We start from the raw sequence: 17,721 nt of genomic DNA, 5'->3' as shown, positions 1-17,721 counted from the left end.
TTTCTTGTCTTTCAAGATAAGGGCTGGAAACTTTCTGAATAGAAATAAGGATCTCCTATACACACGAACTGAAGGGTGCAGAGCTTTCAAAAAAAACCCCAAAAAGTCGTATGTGCCAGAGCTCCTGGAGCTAAGTAACACTGTAAGATGTAAGGCAAAAAAAAAAGATTCTCTAACAGTTTTGAACCTTCATAAATTTTGAAATATAGAAGTGATAACTGACTTGTTGCACAGCTGAAATTATTCCTCTGTTTGTACAACATGGATTTTCAGGAAGAAGCCCAAGGTTTTCATCATAAGTAACCTGGGAACCAAATGTTTTACTGAATATAGGATTCAGCTACACCCTTTCCTCTTAAACCTACCATCTGTTAGAAGAGCCAACTGCCTTGCTTTTGGCATCTGTTCTCACACATATTCTTTTGCTATGTCCCTGCCATAAACCCCTCTTCCTTCTAAAGAAGTAATGTTCCACAGGGACAACATGCGGTTTTTTGCGGTATTTGGTCACACGTGGACATACACGCTAGGGGGTCCTGTGAACTGCCATTAAAAATAGATTACAGTATTTCTAAATCTCTTAGTAACATGCATAGTAGTATCTTTGAATAAAGTGAATAGTTGTCTTTGTACCACCAAGAGAACTGATGCTGCTGGTAACTGGAAGATGGGAGGCTGAGTCGGCGTCCAACATTTAAGACTTAGTCAGCTAGTGTAGGAACACCAGACAATACCAGCAGTTTTCTTCCTGGGCAAAAGGAAGACAATTTTTTTAAAAAATTACTTGTTTGTTACTGAAAAATCTGAAGCACAGAAGAAAAACTGAATTTTATAAAGCTGAGGCTTCTGCAGTAGCACTCTCGTGCACTCGGTATTGTTCTACACTGAAAAATGTGGCTTCTCCTCGTGCAACTTTTTTTTTTTTTTAATAAAGTTGGAAGTGATGGCTTTATGATACTGTTCCCATTTGCATGATTCCTGATTCCATGATTGCCCTAAACCTTATTACCCTGGTAGCCTGTTGAAGAGGAAGCTATCCTTCTTCCAGACTTAAATTAGCTAACATAATAGAGGAGTTGCTGTTCTGAAGTCATTCTAAAGCTTAAGAAAAAAAAACCCTAACCAAACCCCCCAAAACCATAAACAACCAAAAAACCACCACAAGCAATCCCTTCCCTCACTTTGCTATAAGATCAGTGCACAGAGAAACTATTTTGTGATCTAGTCTATATTTGAACTGGTGTAGCTAAAGGCTTTATGCTTTTGCTGAATTTTTAAAGCAGTTCAATCTGAGGAAGCTGTGTGAAAACTGCTTTTCTTTTTCATGACATCAAAATAATTTTTATTTCCTCCATGAGTAATTTCTCAACTGAAACAAAATGGAGAAACAAGTATCTTAAGCAGTGGTAGGTCTGAACACTGACGAAAACCAGGTATGTTTGACACAAAAGAGGCACAGCTTGCTCTGAAAGCACATTACAAAAATAGTATGTTCACACCCTCACCAATGCTTACAGTTAAGATACTAGATACTCTGGAAGAAGGTTAAAATCTAGGATTTTTGCCATGTAGACTTGTTCCTAACAAACAAGACTCCCCGAGTCTGAGTTGCTTACGGAGTTCTTTTCATGCAAGAAGTGTGAGCTATATGAATTACATAGGTAATGGATTGTTTGGTATTATAATTTATTTGTATACAATCATCATGTACTCTGTGTACAGTATCTTGAGTGCTGCGCGTTCTCTCTGACACAATAGTCCTATAATATTATGGGACTATTTTAACTGATGAAAATGTGAATGAAGAGAAATAAAATGACCAAGCAGATAGATTTTTGAAAAATAAAAATATCAGTCACAGCAGTTAACTGCAACAAATACTTGGATGGAGGTGGTAGCAGTCTGATTAGTCTCTAGCAGCTGGCTGGCTCTTCTACTGCATGAGCACCTTCAACAACAGCTTTCACACACTTGGCCATTGTCTGGGATGCTCTACTGATTGAATCTGAAAAAAAGAAATCCAAGCACATGTCAGTGTGTTATAACTGTTCATTTTCAAAATGACACAATATAAGAGAGATTTAGAAGACTGCATAAAGAGAATAAAGGAAAAGCAGTTAGTTGAAAATACAGTCCGACAGCCTGTACTTTATTCCAGATCATTTTACTAGAAAAATTTTGTTTCTTCAGAAGACCCAAATCCTCCGTATCTTAGAGGAAAGCTTTAAATGCCTCCTAAGAACCTTACTGTAAAGCTAAGTAAAATGTATAGCGGATTTCAGAATGGAAAGGCTATTCTATACATACCTGTCATATAAAAGTCTTTTATTGTGAGCTGAGGTGGAACGAGAGGATCAGCAAGAAGCTGTTGCTTCACTAACTGTGGCAGGAAAGGAAAAAAAAGTCAGCTTTATGATAGGAACTCACATTTGCTTAGTGAATTCTGCATTCAGCGCAGGTCAGAGAATGCTTGTAGTACTTATTACATATGAAGAAGGCCCATTTCTTCAAAAAGCATCAAGCTATGTAACAGCACTAAATCATGCCCAGATGCTTCAGTTTCAATTACCTTTGACAATTCATTTGCCTGGTTGAAGTAGTTAGCTTCCTCCACATCATCATATCGAACCAGATTAGGAGATACTTCTTCTAAACGCTTCCGTATTTGATCAAGGTTCTCATAAGGCAAGGTCAAACCAGCCAACTAAGAGATTCACAGAAAGAAATGCCATCAAGTCTAGGGATTTAATTCACAGTGGTTCAGATTACCAAGCCATTAACATACCTAAAGTAAAATCAGGAAAAATCTACACTCCTGAAAACACAGGTAATTATAATGTACAAACTGAAGCAAAGTCACAGTATTCTGTTGGAATTGTGATGCCTACAGTTAAAACTTCCCCATGTTAAAAACTAGGCTGTTCTGTTTGCTATATAAAGGAAAAAAAAAGTAGTACTTTTCTCCTTCCATACATATGTCACTTGTACTTTCTCTAGCTTACCACCAAAAGATAAAAGTTGATGCAATTATCAGTGCATCTTGTTCCCAGTCATTATTAAGCACATAGTTGACCTTATCTACTATCAGATCTTGTCCTCACAGTTCATGTTGTTTTCTTTCTAAAATGCAAGTCACTGCATCCATCCCCCAGACTCCTCTAAGACACTTCATGAAGACCTGCCGAATTTGCAGACAAAACTTCACCCATTATGCATTCCAATAGCATACAGCAGCTACAATATTAGTGCTATCCTCAAAAGAGAATTTAACTCAGTATAATTTAACTCACAGAATTACCAAAGGACTCAATACAAAACATTACTTCATAAGACTACAGTCAGGAATTTCCCTGAGAATGTACCTCTTTTTTGGAAACACTATATAAAAGGAACTTAACCTCTCAGTATACTTTTATTAGAAGCAATTTATAACAGCAACAGTACCTCAGAGACAGCTCTAATAATTTTCCAGTCTTCCCTTGCCATTCCGGGAGGTGTAACTGCAACTCTTGTCTGCTGGGCCCTACCCTCAGTATTCACATACGTGGCAGCCTTCTCTGTATATGCTGCTCCTGGGAAAATAACATCAGCCATGGGAGCTCCCACATCCCCATGATGTCCTAAATACATGGAAAGAGGAAACAGTACACAGCCATGGAAGACCTAAGTAAGTCAGAATAAACAGAAATGCTTTAGTTACACAATACAGAATTTCTGTGTTCCTGGCAAAAAGGAGTTTCTGAGGTTTGCTTAACCAGTAATATAAAGGCTATTAGGCTGACTGCTCTGGGGAGAACGAATGGACTAGAAGCAGTAGTGCGTGCTACTTCAGTCTCTAAAGTCACTCACCTTTGGGGGTTCCTGGCACACGGATACTTCAGGAATTAAGACAAGACCACGGTTTGGTATGATAGAACAGCTGGGAACCAGTGCTGTTTTGATGCCAGGTTTGAAGCCATGCTCCCAAAGACCTAACTGGTTTATAGTCCCTTACTACTCATCAACAGTTTCTCATTTTTACCCAAGAAATAAGTAATCAGTATCTCAAGTTACGTGTTGCAAGTTCCACTTCTTGGCAGAAAATAAAGGCTAGAATTTATCAAAGGGTCAGATGTGTTTATAAGAATATGCCACTGTTTCAGCTTTCTCTCCAACTATTAGACAGCAACATTTCTTAATTTACATCTACTAATTACCTTGATAGATGATAAAACAATCCTTTGGCAAATCCTGACGTGTTATACAACCCGAATCTGCTCCCAGGAGATACAATACTTTGGGAGGATTTTTCCTAATTGCTTCCACTCCTGGTTTGAAACCCAGATCCAGAGCAGCTACCTGGCTTGCAACCCTGTTGGAACAAACACATTATGACTTTAAGTTATTTCAGAATTCTCTCTCTACCATCAGAACAGAACTCACTTCTTTTTTTAACTAAATATTTGAAAGGGATGTAAGAGATCTCTCACATGAACAGGACAAAAAAGAAGCATAAAGGCAGCTGACAATTCCTGACAGAGAATTTAACAGAATACCAGGTTGGTTTTGCATTTTGACAAAGTAATGCCATTTGAAGTTTTCACAGCGAATCTCACCTATTTAAGATAGGATAGCAAAATAAAGGCAAACATTCCAGGTCAGCGCCTAGTGGCAGGCAGCTCACTTGTCATCTGGAACATCAAGGTTCACATTTCAGTTATCAATCGAACTCAACAGGCCTTTAATTTAGGGCACTCACATAGAAGATGAAAGACCAGCTACCAGACCATCAGCTACGCTGAAGCATCTAAGATTTAAGACCACTATTTTATCACTATTAATTTATTCACACATAAAAATACTTTTAAAAAAATGAAATAATAATTCTTATTTTTCTGGCAATCTCTTTATTTTCCAAAGAAAGTTTTGCATAATCCTAAATAATCAGGTGCCGGACTTCCAATTGTATTTAAAAGAGATTCTCTCTGTAGAGTGCATATCTTTCAATGCTACTCATGTTTGTCTGACTAGTCAGACATATAGGTGCCAGTAAGTTAAGCTGCTTTTTACATTTAAGGTAGAGAGGATGGTACACCAAAAGCATGGAAGTCAGTAATATGAAAGACTGCCAAACCCCATGTAAAAATGGAATCACGGGGCTCTAACTCATGAGTTAGAGTTAGTGTAGCTCTTGCTATACTAGTTTCATGTCAATGAAGCTGACTTTGGCAGAAGGACTGGGTTGAGTCTCTGAATCTGAGCACCACTACAGTTGCTGAAATAATTTTTCCTTACAGATTGTCAATCTGACAGACAAGACTTTTAGAAAGAGTGGGGAAGGACTGTCCCAAGAGAAGCTTGCCTATTAAAAGGAATAATATCCCAGTAAACTGAGAAACTAAGATCACAAGCCCTAAAATTAAAAGCTTTGAAGCTTCTCTAGTAACTATTCAGTTAAGAAATTGCACAGTAAAAGGAATACTGTAAGAAACCATATTATTTAAATACTCTTGCCATTTTGTTTTTCTTGAGATAAAAAGCAATCATTTATCAAGTGATCCTGGTGCATTCTGCTGAGCACTGTGCTATGTTATTAAGCTCTCTTGTATTCTCTACCTCTGAATTTAAATTCTACATTTAAATGTAATAGATTAATAAAAACTCATTGAAAGCCTGAAAACTTTGCCAGGTCAAGGAACACATTTTTATTAAGAAGTTGCTGCAATTTTGTACTTCTGGGTTTTATACTTCCTACAGGTTCTAACCTGAAAAGCACTTTGTGTGTAAACCAAGAAATCTGCACACATAGATTATGGTAACTTGTTAAGGCCCAGCGTAAACGAAAGCCCAAAAGGCTTTAAAGCAAACCTGTGGAGGATGTTCATGACTTTCCAATCAGGATCAACACCGCTCTTAGTCCTGGCATTCTGCGCAATGGTGGAAACTGCAGCATGGATAGCTGCCCCGTCACCACGCTGCAGTGCTGCGCTGCCCACCACCACCATTGGCTTTTTGGCCTCGCTAAGGACCTGTGCGAGTAAAGAATCAAGAAATTCATTCCATGGCTCTGAAGACAATTCTCGGTGCAGATAAAGTAATAAACCCCATAATTGCTACGTAAGTCTTCCATACAAAGCTACGGTTCTGAAACGGTCATTATTTCATTTAGAGATAAAGCCAAGAGAAACTGCTATAAGCGGTACGCTACCATGTCAATACAGAACGATACTCTTGATAACCAGACATTTAAGTAGAAACAGCAGCAGCTGAAACAGCCTGGTTTATGTCAAGAAATATTCCAGGAGTTTCCTGCACTGCAAAGTTTTACACACCTGAACATAATAAATAGTTCACACATACTTGGTGCACGCTAATCAGTACCTCATCTCTGCATCTGATGAAAAGCAAAGAGCCCCATATACAACATGGTACTTCTCTTCAAATTTATCTCTGTGGGGAATCCAAGTTATTATCTAATAAATCTGAAATTTATCAGTCACACTCTTTTTTAAGTTGTGTGTACCTTGCAGAATGCATGTTTTCCAGAAGCAATGTCCTGGAGTATCTGCGGGGACTCTCCTAGATGCTCATATGTGTAGGTCAGATTCACAGGAGAGCCAACAAGGGCCACTTGCAAGTCATTGTGAAGCCAGCTGGAAACACAGCAAACATTTTATAAACATTTTATAAAAATCAAAGAAACACAGAGTTTTACTAAACCAAACCCACTAATTATGATTTTAGCAATAACTTGAAATAGGATGCAAATTCTTTCTAAGGAATTTAAATGGCATTCATTGGTTTGGTAACATGCAGTTTAGCATTATTCTAGCTTTTAAGAAAACTTAAGGTTTTTTTTCACAAGGCCTATTTCTCTCTGTACATTCTGGAGCCAGTGCAGCAATACAATTTACATGAGAAGTTCATAACTCAATTCCCTCCTATCCTCAAACTTTTGCCAATTCAGTGAAAGAAAAAGTTGTACAAAATGAGGTGCTACAACCTTAAACAATCTTGTCCAGTGTTAGGCAAAAACAAACTAAACCCCACACCTACAGCTACTATTAAGTGTATTTAGCTTGACTTAACTCTTAGTTAATTCAGAATTGAGGTTAAAGCTATCTGTATGAGGAAAGGATTCCAAATTTGACAGTGCTCACAGTTTTAGGAATCCATTTATTTCTTAGTTGAACAGAGAAATTCAGCTGGTTAGAAATGTCTCCTTTTTTGCAGCTTCTCATAGCACAGACTTATAAAAAAAAAATGTATGAATTGTTCATAAATTTAATTGCATTTTTTCCTCTCAAAATTTTAAGGCCACTATTGTTTAAAATTATGTATTTTGGAAGATCCCAGCATTAGGAAGGACAGGGCTTTTATGAACCTCTTTGTCTCCTGCTGATATATCTTGTTAAAGTTGAATTAGCTATGTTCAGAAGACTGGGAAAGCCACATTACTTGTCAAAGCATTAAACTTGAATAATTGCTTATAAAATCACCAAGTTTGGTTTGTTACAACAATACAAAAAGCAATAAACTGATGCTGAAAAATTATTCTTTAAGGAATATGCTTTAACGAATTTCTTTTAAGATCTGAGGTGTCTGCGTGATGTAACGAAGGAATAAATGTCTGAGTATATGAACTTAGTGAAATGTCAAAGTAAGAGTTTACAAAACATAGCTATAAACTAAAGAGAGAAGGGACCCTCTTTTTCTACACATGTATCACCATTCCATTTACTAAAAGGTGAACTAAATCCAGTGAGTCCATCTGGATGAATGCTCTCCATTTACTGCCTGCGGCTCCACCTGAGCATTGCATCAAATCCAGATGGATTTGCATGCTTACTCACCGCCAAGGAATACAAACCTCTTTCGAATTCTAGCATTAAAAAGTGGTGCCTCAAAGCGTGGGTTGGTGCCAACCAGAAGCAGGACATCTGCCTCCTCCACTCCGGCAATCTTGGTATTAAGCAGGTAGTTGGAGCGTAAATCTGTGCTATAACAAGAAGATATAAGAAAGAAAAAGGATGAGAATTCAGTAAAGTGAAGGAATGAATATGCAATAAAGATTCTAGATGACAAAATATTTCTTCATTTTGGAAGAGATTTCTCAATCCAAATTACTAACCCAAATAAAAAGTAAGAGCTTCTCTCTTTCATGAATATCAAGACAGCAAAGCATTAAAGGAATTACAATGTGCGTATTTCCTACATTTACAGTTACTGACAGCCTTCATAAACTTCATGTGCTACTACACAGTTTTCAAGATCATAATTGTAGTACATTTTTCACAACACAAAGAAATTATCCAACTTACGAAAGAGCATAACTGGCTTTCAGTAGCCTACTGTTAAACTGCAGCAGCCTCACCACACAGTAGTGTGCAACCCTTGCTGTAATAGAGACTGTATCAATTAACAATCCATAAATACTCTCTATAAATGAATATTGTAAATTAAAACAAAACCTGCTAATGCATCAGCAATTACTATTCTTAGTCATTTCAGAATCTTTCTTACCATGAGATCATTTGCAGGCTGGCAAGTTTATTGACATACTAATTACAGCCAAACTTTGCCTGGACTCTTACCCAGCTCCGGCAGTAGGGAAGACCTCTTCAGTACAGAGTGTATCACAATTTACTCTATTCAGTAAGTCTTTCAGAGCTATTAGTGCTTCTGCATCCACCAGTCCTCCTACAATTGCTGCTACTTCGTTACCTTTTACAGCCTGAAGCTGGAGAGAGAAAATACAAACATAAGCAAAAGAAACCATTGAAATAAATTCCTATTTGGCCCCGTGCTTGTTACATTAGGATGTGCCAAAGCCAGCAGTGCAACCGCTGGCCTGGAGCGGCACAAACTGATCAGCAGTGTCTGACTTCTCCAGGATGGCAACTCCAGCTCCTTCAGAGTTCATGATAAGCAATGAACAGCTCTCTGTATTCTATGCAGGTCTCTCCCACTTGATTTATTACTCAGATGTGGCCAATTCTCATTTGGTGTGGTGAGGTAAGGAAGATCCTTGAGTGCTTTTATTTTAATGAATATAAACTGCAGACAGAATACAAACTTCCATAACACAAGCTCAGGTAGTAAACTCAACTCAAAGGTATTATCCAAGAAGCAATAGCTTTTGTAACAAGCCCTGCTACTGCACCATGGGCAAAAACATCCTTGAGGAAAGTTCAATTACAGTTATTCAATTCTAGTTTGTCCCACATAAAATTTTTAATCAAAATCCAGCGCAGTCATGCAGCACTTCATTTGAAAGCAGCATCAATCACCACACAGAGAAAGCACTGAGGCAAGCACAATTCAGATATAAGTAATATAGAATTAATGGCTTTGATAGCAAAAGTGGTGATAGCACGGTTCAAATAAATTTAAAGAAGTCTTCAGATAGGTCAGAGTAATTCAGGACTAAGTTGCTTCCTCCTAACATTGAGGGAACAGTTCAGTTTCCTATTTAAATAAAAGTATTTTCTCTCCCAATGCCCCAAATAAAATCATGATAACACAAAGTTTTTCAGATGGTCCAATCCAGGAAACAGGAAATAATATTCAAAAGAAAAAATGAAGTGGAAATACAATGGATTAGAAGTCAAATGCTCTCCTCTAACTTTAAAGCCCTCTTCTATATAACTTCTCATGTTAATCATTGTAATATGCTCAGTTTAGAAATTAATTTTACACTACGTATATTGAAAATTGTTCTTACCACACCAGCAACACGAGTTAATACATCCTCCCATGAGGCATAAACAAAGAGTCCTTTCTCATTTTTGATCATTGGCTGAGTAAGTCTCTGACGCTTCAGACCATCATAAGCAAACCTAAGTGAACACCACTAACATTACTAAAGAGCAAAGGTAATTGTCATACTAAGTATTTCTTACGACTGAGTTTTTTAACAGCTTGCAATGATGAGGAACGAGAAACAAAAGAAGTATTTCCCCTGAAAGTTTAACTTTTCCTTCTCAAAACCAAGTAAAAAATCTGTGATACAAATTAAAAAATTACTGTAAAAAACCAAAATGCTGCAAAACTAAAAACATTAGAAAACTTGGTAACTTCAGTTATAGCATTAAAAGCATGCTTTACCCATTATCCTTCGCTAGAGCTTTACAATATTAACAGTGAAATCCAGAAGTCGGTGCTATTGTCCACGTTTCTGGTTCTGCAAAGTGTGCCTTTAACATGTGCATAAACGTGCACGTGGGTACAGACACCTCCCACACACCTTGTTTTGTCAGATATCCATTCCTCATTGATATCTTCATGCAGCCTTGGCAAAATCCTCATCACTTCTCCAGTTCTCGTGCTCACGATGATGTTGCTTCCAACTGCATCGAGAACATCAATTGACTCCACCTTCCTGTTTAGAAGAACAAATAAAACCATTTGCAGTTTTCTACATATAAGCAGCAATAGCATCCTGGTTTTGGCTGGGATAGAATTCGTTTTCCACCTAGCAGCTAGTACAGTGCTGTGTTTTGAATTTAGGATGAGAATAATGTTGATAACACATTGATGTTTCAGTTGTTGCTAAGTAGCGTTTACACTAAGCCAAAGAATTTCCAGCTTCTCACCCCACCCCACCAGTGAGCAGGCTGGGGGGCACAAGAAGCTGGGAAGAGACACAGCCAGGACAGCTGATCCCAACTGGCCAAAGGGATATTCCATAACAAATGACACCATGCAGGATATATAATCTAGGGGTGAAGCTGGCTGGGGGCCACTGCTCGGGAACTTGCTGGGCATCAGTCAGTGCGTGGTGAGCAACTGCACCGTACATCAGTTGGTTTGTATATTCTAATTATTTTAACATTATCGTTTTCCCCTCCTTTTCTGTCCTATTAAACTCTCTTTATCTCAACCCACAAGTTTTACTTTTTTCCCCCCGATTCTCTCCCCCATCCCGCTTGGGAGGCAGAGGGAGTGAGCAAGCAGCTGTGTGCTCTTCAGCTGCCTGCTGGCTTAAACCACAACAGTCCTTTTTGATACCCATCATGGAGCACAAAGAGTTGAGATAACAACAGATCTGACCAGACCATGTTAAAACGAGTTTGTTAAAAACATTCATTATATTTAATAGTTGCTAGTCACAATGTTGGTTTATTTGCTCTCAGAGTTGCTGTGAGTGTTCTCAGACTTGCATTATGTCACACCTTACTTGCTATGTATCTTCCCTAGCTTTTGATACGATAAAATTGCTGGTTGCGAGACTAATCTGGTATTTGTATGCAGCACTGTCATCATCTCCATACTTTGGGAGCCACCTATTGGAAACTATTAATAATTACAACTTTTACCTTTTCTCCTCGGAGAGCCCATCTATGGGGGAGATACCTTCTTCCACTTTTCCTCCAGGAAAATTAGAATAGGTCTCGAGAATTTTCACTATTCTTAGGATGTTCAAAACCAGCATGTTCCTACTGCTGTCTCCTGAATGTTTCAGGTCCTGGTTATATTTAAGAATACGACCCTGAGATCTGCTGTGAGGCTGGACAAGGTATGTGTGGCAAGGTATGTGGGCTAGCATGAGCAAGTGCCTATGACAGCAGTTTTTTCCACATAAGAGTGAATTATTTGTAGCCCAATGGGCCCATGACACCTATGCCCATCCAGGAAGAGATTCAGCATATAGGTGGACTCATGATCAAGGGGTGCACTTAACCACTGGACACTATAGCCCAGGTTATCCATGAATGTGAAACATATGCTGCAAACAAGTGGTTAAAGCCTCTCCGTATGGAGGATGATGGCTGCAATATAAACATGGGGGTCCTGGCAGGCTGATCATATCACACTCCACAAACCCACCAAGGTAAGCACCATGTTCTTACAATGGTGGAAACAAAAGCGCTGTAGTTTTAGCTTTAGATATACATATAGGAGCTTAGTTTCACATGATAGTTTAAATAATATCCTCAACAATTACTGAGTTAATGAATTTGAATTTTCCTTTATATGCTTTTTACTGGGCTACCACCACAACCTACAAGTCCAAAATATTTCAGGGCAAAAAATAAGGGAATAATAGTCTACAAACTATAACATCCTTCCTTTTCTTGAACAAGATGTGAGTAAATAACAGACTTTCTGTTAGATTCAGTCTATGGAAAAGTCTACAACGAAAATCAGAGATAACCCTTCGTATCATAGATGGACACATTCTGAGATAAAGCGTAGAACAGAAACAGAGAATGCTGCATCTTCAGTATGATTTAAGATACACACCTTGTCTCCCATGGGCGTGCAGTAAAGGCATATGGCTTGGAAGTAAGAGCACCAACTGGACAGATGTCAATAATATTCCCTGATAACTCAGACATGAACATTTTTTCAACATAAGTACCAACTTGCATATCGTTTCCTCTTCCAGTTGTTCCCAAGTCATCTACCCCCGCAACCTCACTAGCAAACCTGGTAGGTGCAAAAAGAATGAAAAACAATCTGGAATATGCAACAGCAACACAGCGCATTTTTCAACCCTTATCTCATTTTCTTAAGATAAAAACATTAGCCTTAGTTCATACAGCTGAAAGAAGAAAACAATTGTTTAGAGGCATTGGTCAGGGCCATCACATGCAGGACTACACATCTGCAGAATTTCATTCAATGGGACTACATAAACTTGGTGGGGTTAAATAAAAAGCCAGATCAGTTCAGTGTTCATTGCATTTCACAGTCTGAGTCCAAGATTAGTCCTAACTAACAAGGTCTTTCTAGAAATAGGAGAGTACATTGTATTCTTTTCCCTCTGGCTCAAGTTAGCCAGTACTGAATCTCAGAACTACAGAAGAGCATAAATACAGCTACCAGAGGCTGCCAAGAACAACTAAATCTTGCAGTTGTGGCTGAAGAACTCACTGAATGTTTTAAAATCCATCCTGGCACTAACACCATGGGACCACTTCTGCCCTGTAGTATTCTGATTTCACTTCCATGTTTTGGCCATGTCTCTCTCTTTCCTGTATGCAGCTGTCTAGTAGCTCTGGGACACCAGGTATCAGTCCCCACCAGAAAGAAAATCCTTACATACAGTCAGAAAAAGTTTTAATAAATTGACTGCCCCTCATGGTTTTTCTTTCACAAGTAAGAGATATAAATCAGCCTGCTCAGTACTCTATCCACTGAAAAATAAAGGACATTACCTGATACATCGAGTGCACTGTATACACCGAGTCATGATTGTTTTGACTAATGGGCCAATGTTCTTGTCCTCCACAGCACGTTTGCCCTCTCTAAATCTACTCCTATCACTGCCAAACATCATCGATTGATCCTAGAACAGACAACAGAGAACAGACATATCCAGGCTGCTGGAAAGCACAATTGCACCTAGGACAAGAGTATTAGTCTACAAAATTTAATTGTATGTTGTACCTGTAGATCACATTCTCCACCCTGATCACAGATAGGACAGTCCAATGGGTGATTTGCCAGCAGGAACTCCATTACACCCTCTCTGTTGGGTTCAGGAATTCAAGTTAGTATCAAGTTTACATCATTTAGCAGACAGTACACTAATCAGCTATAGGAGGCTAAAGGAAAGGTACCTTGCTTTCCTGGACTTCTCAGAGTTTGTCAGTATGTTCCAGCCCTTCATAACTGGCATGGCACAAGCAGCGACTGGCTGCAATCAACACAAAAAGCAGGCATGAACACAAAATATTTCTTCTCAATATGGGCACAAACCTCAACCTCTCCCTCCTCAAAAATTCTTACACAGGCATCTGTTATTAATTTAACTTGTTATAAAAAGATATAAGCAAGGAAGAAAAGAAAAGAAGAAAATCTAACCACTCAAGTCACTAGAACCCACATTTATTAATAATCTGCTATTCATTAGGACTTATTTATTTTTAAAGTTGAAAATTTTACACTTTCGGGTTCCAATTCAAGTAGTTACAGAAAGAAGAAAGTCAGGTGTAACAGATATAAATCAAATCAAAGATATTCAGCAGATATCTGGAAAACCTCTAGAACTAAAGTTCAGAGTACGCATCATCATTCACAAGACATTTATTTGGACAAAGCCTATACAGAGAGTCTTGGAATAAAATTCTTTACAAGATTACTGCAATTTTAACAAGTCTCCTGCTCAGAAAACAAATCTCTTCTGCTTTTTGGTCACATCATGACATTGATCATCGTAACTTCCATCTGTAGTGGTAACCCACCATTTCCAGAGACAGAAAGGTCAAACTATGAAATGCAAGTTGAGGTGAGCTAAAGAGTTTTACATGTGAATATAAATGTATAATCCAAGACTGAACTCCAAAAGAATGCCTCAGCTATCTGCATAGATTTCTTACTATTGCTGAAGACAGCGTTCAATCCAGAAGTCTATTATTTTACAACAGACATCAACGGTACATAATGCATTAAAATATAAACTAGTAAGTAACTGCAATATCTATTTAGCTAGAACAAACCTGCAGACACTAATTGCACAGCTGAATTCCTATAGTATCTGAAGTTTATGATTTGTGTAGTATCAGCTGAAAATGTGCAGCTGAAGCCTGACTTACAGAACATAAAAATACATCTGACTGAAAGCACACACCAATGAAATGCTCACGTCCAGGAGCAAAATAATCTAAAGAACCCAAGAACTGACTTTGATCCATAGGCAATCAGTGCAATCCAGTGGGGAGAAAGAAAAAAGCTGCTTCAAGCAGCTGAATGACAACAATTTGTGTGCTAATGAGAGTACAAACAATTATTTACAAGACTTAACTAGGCCCTAAGCACAGCAGAAAATTGCAGTTCCAGTGAAGCACACACAATACCTTTGGAGCTTTCTCGATTTCCACAAGACACATCCTACAGTTTCCAGCAACAGAGAGACGATCATGGTAACAAAACCGAGGTATCTGAATTCCAGCCTTTTCACAGGCCTATAATGAATAAAAACCAAAGGAAAACCAAATTCCAGTTAGACCTTTCAGTTCCACCTCATGACACATTATGCAGTTATTCAAAGAATAATGGTGTTAGTGCTCAGGAATATAGTGCCTTTGACCTTTCACTTTACTAAGTGACCATAAATAAAAGACTGTGATCAAGCAGAAACATGTCAGATTATCAATTACAAATATATTTTTTCCAAAATGTGTAACTGATTGAGGAAATGAGACCTGACGTCCCTTTCATTCTTTCCTCCAGAATAGAGAGAATTCTCTCTATTAGATAGCACACTAGCAATACAAGTAAGCTTTTAAAGAACATATGCATTATTCAAAGGAAAGTGCCTAAAATGAAAATCTGAAAAATATAAAGGAAACGAGAATGAGTTCTGATAATTCAGCAACATGACACTCTCTACAAAGGTACTTGAGCACAGTCACTCTTCAACTTCAAGAGAATCCCAAACTCAAAGAAACATTCTTCCACAACATGACTGAAGAAGAGATAGGAGGAGAGAGACAACAGAGACAACAGGAGAGAGAGCAGCTAAAGATATCCTTTCCGGCATAAAACCCCCACAGCTGGTGGGGTCTATGCCATAGCACTAGCTATGCCTGCCGGAAGAAATACCACTGAATTCGATAAAAAAGAACTAACAAGATCTAATTTTTCTGATTATTTCTAAAAAAACCCACTAAAATAACCACCAACCCCCCCAAAAAACCCCAAACAAAACACATGTAAGCAAAACTAAAAAATAAATCAGCATTTAAGAAAATTTCACACTAGACTCCTGCTGGGGGCATTCTAATGCCTTAACAAATTAGTAACTTGTACCCAAAGCATGATATATTTTGTACACTGGGTACTTTAATGTTGTAACTCAGTACACTATGTCTCCATTTAATGGCTGCTGAAAGAGAACTTAGACTGGAAAAATATCGACTTGAAATTTCGGCCTGAAAAGCAGCGGTGCTGAGTACGGGCTGGAAGATTCAGGTTTCATTTCTTCCCACACCAAGAATAAAAGCAGCAAAGGATCAACATTCTGAATCATAAGAACTAATATCCAAAAGGAGACAAGCCTTCAATTACCTGAGAAACCAAGTTAACAAGATACAAAATGAACAGGTTCTGAAAGGCTATCAGGTCACACAGAGTTCAAAGCTAGAATTTCAATCAGAATTTATCAAAGTCTGTTACTGCATTGCATAGATCTTCGCAGTTACGATTCATGCTACATGCACCTTCTTTCAGGCAATCGCGGCTGATGCATCTTTTTCAAACACTGAACTCCCCAAAGGATTTCTGCCACATGAAATTACATCACACTCAGTGAAAACACCACTGAACGACTGCAAGGAGCAATGCAAAAGGTTTTTGTTTCGGTTTTTGCTTTTTTTCCCATATAGAATAAAACATGCTGCCAAGAAGTGAGATGAGGCAGTCCAAGAACAATTCAATGTGTAACTCCCCACACCTGAAGTACTGTGGTTCCAGGGTTCACCAGTACAGGATGCCCATCCACAAACACCTCTATTTGGTTGCTGGCTGCTGTTGCAGTTGTACGCCCTGAGAGAAATGGAAAAAGAAAACAAAAACCTTCAGTTACTACTAGACACAAACCATCAGACCCCATCCTCCTTATCTTATACAATACTGATGGAATTCCAGTTCTAGAAACAGCACAACACAGAATTCCAGAGTTGCAAGTGAAGTACGCATACATACCCTTCAAGAAGTCAAATACATACGTTAATTTTAGCACCATACACACACACAAAGAGACACTTACCACATAGTTTGGAGGGCTGGGTGACACCAACTAAGGTCCTCTGGATAGCAAGCAGTCGAAGCATGGTGCTTTGGTAAGAGAGAAAACAGCATTAAGGTTTAAACGTTTGCTGACAGATGTTAACACACGCAGAGCAAAACCTTCTAGATCGGTTGCCAAAAAGCAAGTATGCGCCTATATAAGAGAATAAGAAGTTACTTTCTTGAACTGCAAGATATGGTTCTCTTTTTATACGTCGCACATACGTATGCCACCTCACGTTAAAACCGGTGAATGTCAGGATGACAAACAGCCGACAGCCAAGCTCCAGGCACTACCTCTGCAAGAGCCGCCATACGAACGGGTGACAGCTTCACCGCAACCGGTTCGCGTTTACAAACAACCGCAAAGGCGCACCACAAGCGCTCCGCTCCCGAGGGGCAGCGGCGCCAAGAGCCGAGCCCCGCTCCTCAGGGACCGCGCCACGGCCTCGTCCCCGGGGCCGAGGTCACGGCCGGCGGCAGCGCTGCCCAGCGCGGGGGTCACCTTGGAGGCGCCTCCGCCGCTGCCCGCCGGGCAGCCCCCGGCCCGCCGCCGAGCCCGTCAAGGGCACCGGGAGCGGCGACAGGAGAAAGGAGACGGGAGGAGGGCGCCCGTGGCGGCGCCGCCGCATCCCGCCGAGCCCGCGCTGTGGAGGCGCCACAGCCGTCCCCGCCGCGGCGCCCGCCATTACCTGGCGCGGGACGGGCGGCGGAGGGGCCTCGGCCTTCCCCGCCGCTGAACGGGCTGCCCTTAGCCTCGGCCTCTATGGCTGCGGCCTCGGGTATTTCCGCCACTTCTCGGAGCCTCCTTCGGCAATCTCCGGAGCGAGCAGCCTCAGAGAACGCGTGTCGCGCGCTGACGTATAGCGTTCGGCAATCTTCGGAACGCACCGCTTCGGGCATTTCCGTCAAATCCTTGGCGAACGATCGAACTCGGCAATTTCCGCCTTTCTCCCAGCGCCTTCTCGGCCACCGTCGGGCACGCTGCGCTCGGCGGTTTCCGTC

At 39.8% G+C, this 17,721-nt stretch overlaps 1 protein-coding gene across 2 annotated transcripts; it reads right to left on the bottom strand.

Annotated features, from left to right (window-relative positions):
• Positions 1-1,665: 1,665 nt before the first annotated feature.
• On the bottom strand, positions 1,666-17,595 carry NDUFS1 (NADH:ubiquinone oxidoreductase core subunit S1). Of its 2 annotated transcripts, none has more exons than XM_030485463.1 (19): positions 17,409-17,595; positions 16,697-16,764; positions 16,382-16,473; positions 14,784-14,891; positions 13,548-13,624; positions 13,375-13,456; positions 13,143-13,273; positions 12,226-12,411; positions 10,226-10,360; positions 9,704-9,818; positions 8,574-8,719; positions 7,850-7,978; positions 6,503-6,632; positions 5,848-6,008; positions 4,197-4,351; positions 3,445-3,620; positions 2,570-2,704; positions 2,308-2,380; positions 1,666-2,005 (listed from the first exon to the last, which is right to left on the bottom strand). In XM_030485463.1, exons 2-19 carry the CDS (start codon positions 16,758-16,760, stop codon positions 1,914-1,916), a joined length of 2,187 nt encoding a protein of 728 aa, XP_030341323.1. In that variant the 5' UTR covers positions 16,761-16,764; positions 17,409-17,595; the 3' UTR covers positions 1,666-1,913. The 2 variants fall into 2 exon arrangements, with proteins under 2 accessions (XP_030341323.1, XP_030341324.1); XM_030485464.1 differs by having other exon boundaries at positions 3,445-3,572.
• Positions 17,596-17,721: the final 126 nt, after the last annotated feature.

This window comes from Strigops habroptila, chromosome 5 (assembly GCF_004027225.2).
Source record: "Strigops habroptila isolate Jane chromosome 5, bStrHab1.2.pri, whole genome shotgun sequence".
Taxonomy (NCBI): domain Eukaryota; kingdom Metazoa; phylum Chordata; class Aves; order Psittaciformes; family Psittacidae; genus Strigops; species Strigops habroptila.
The sequence above is the reverse complement of the archived record's forward strand: the minus strand, read 5'-3'. Positions and strand labels throughout refer to the sequence as shown.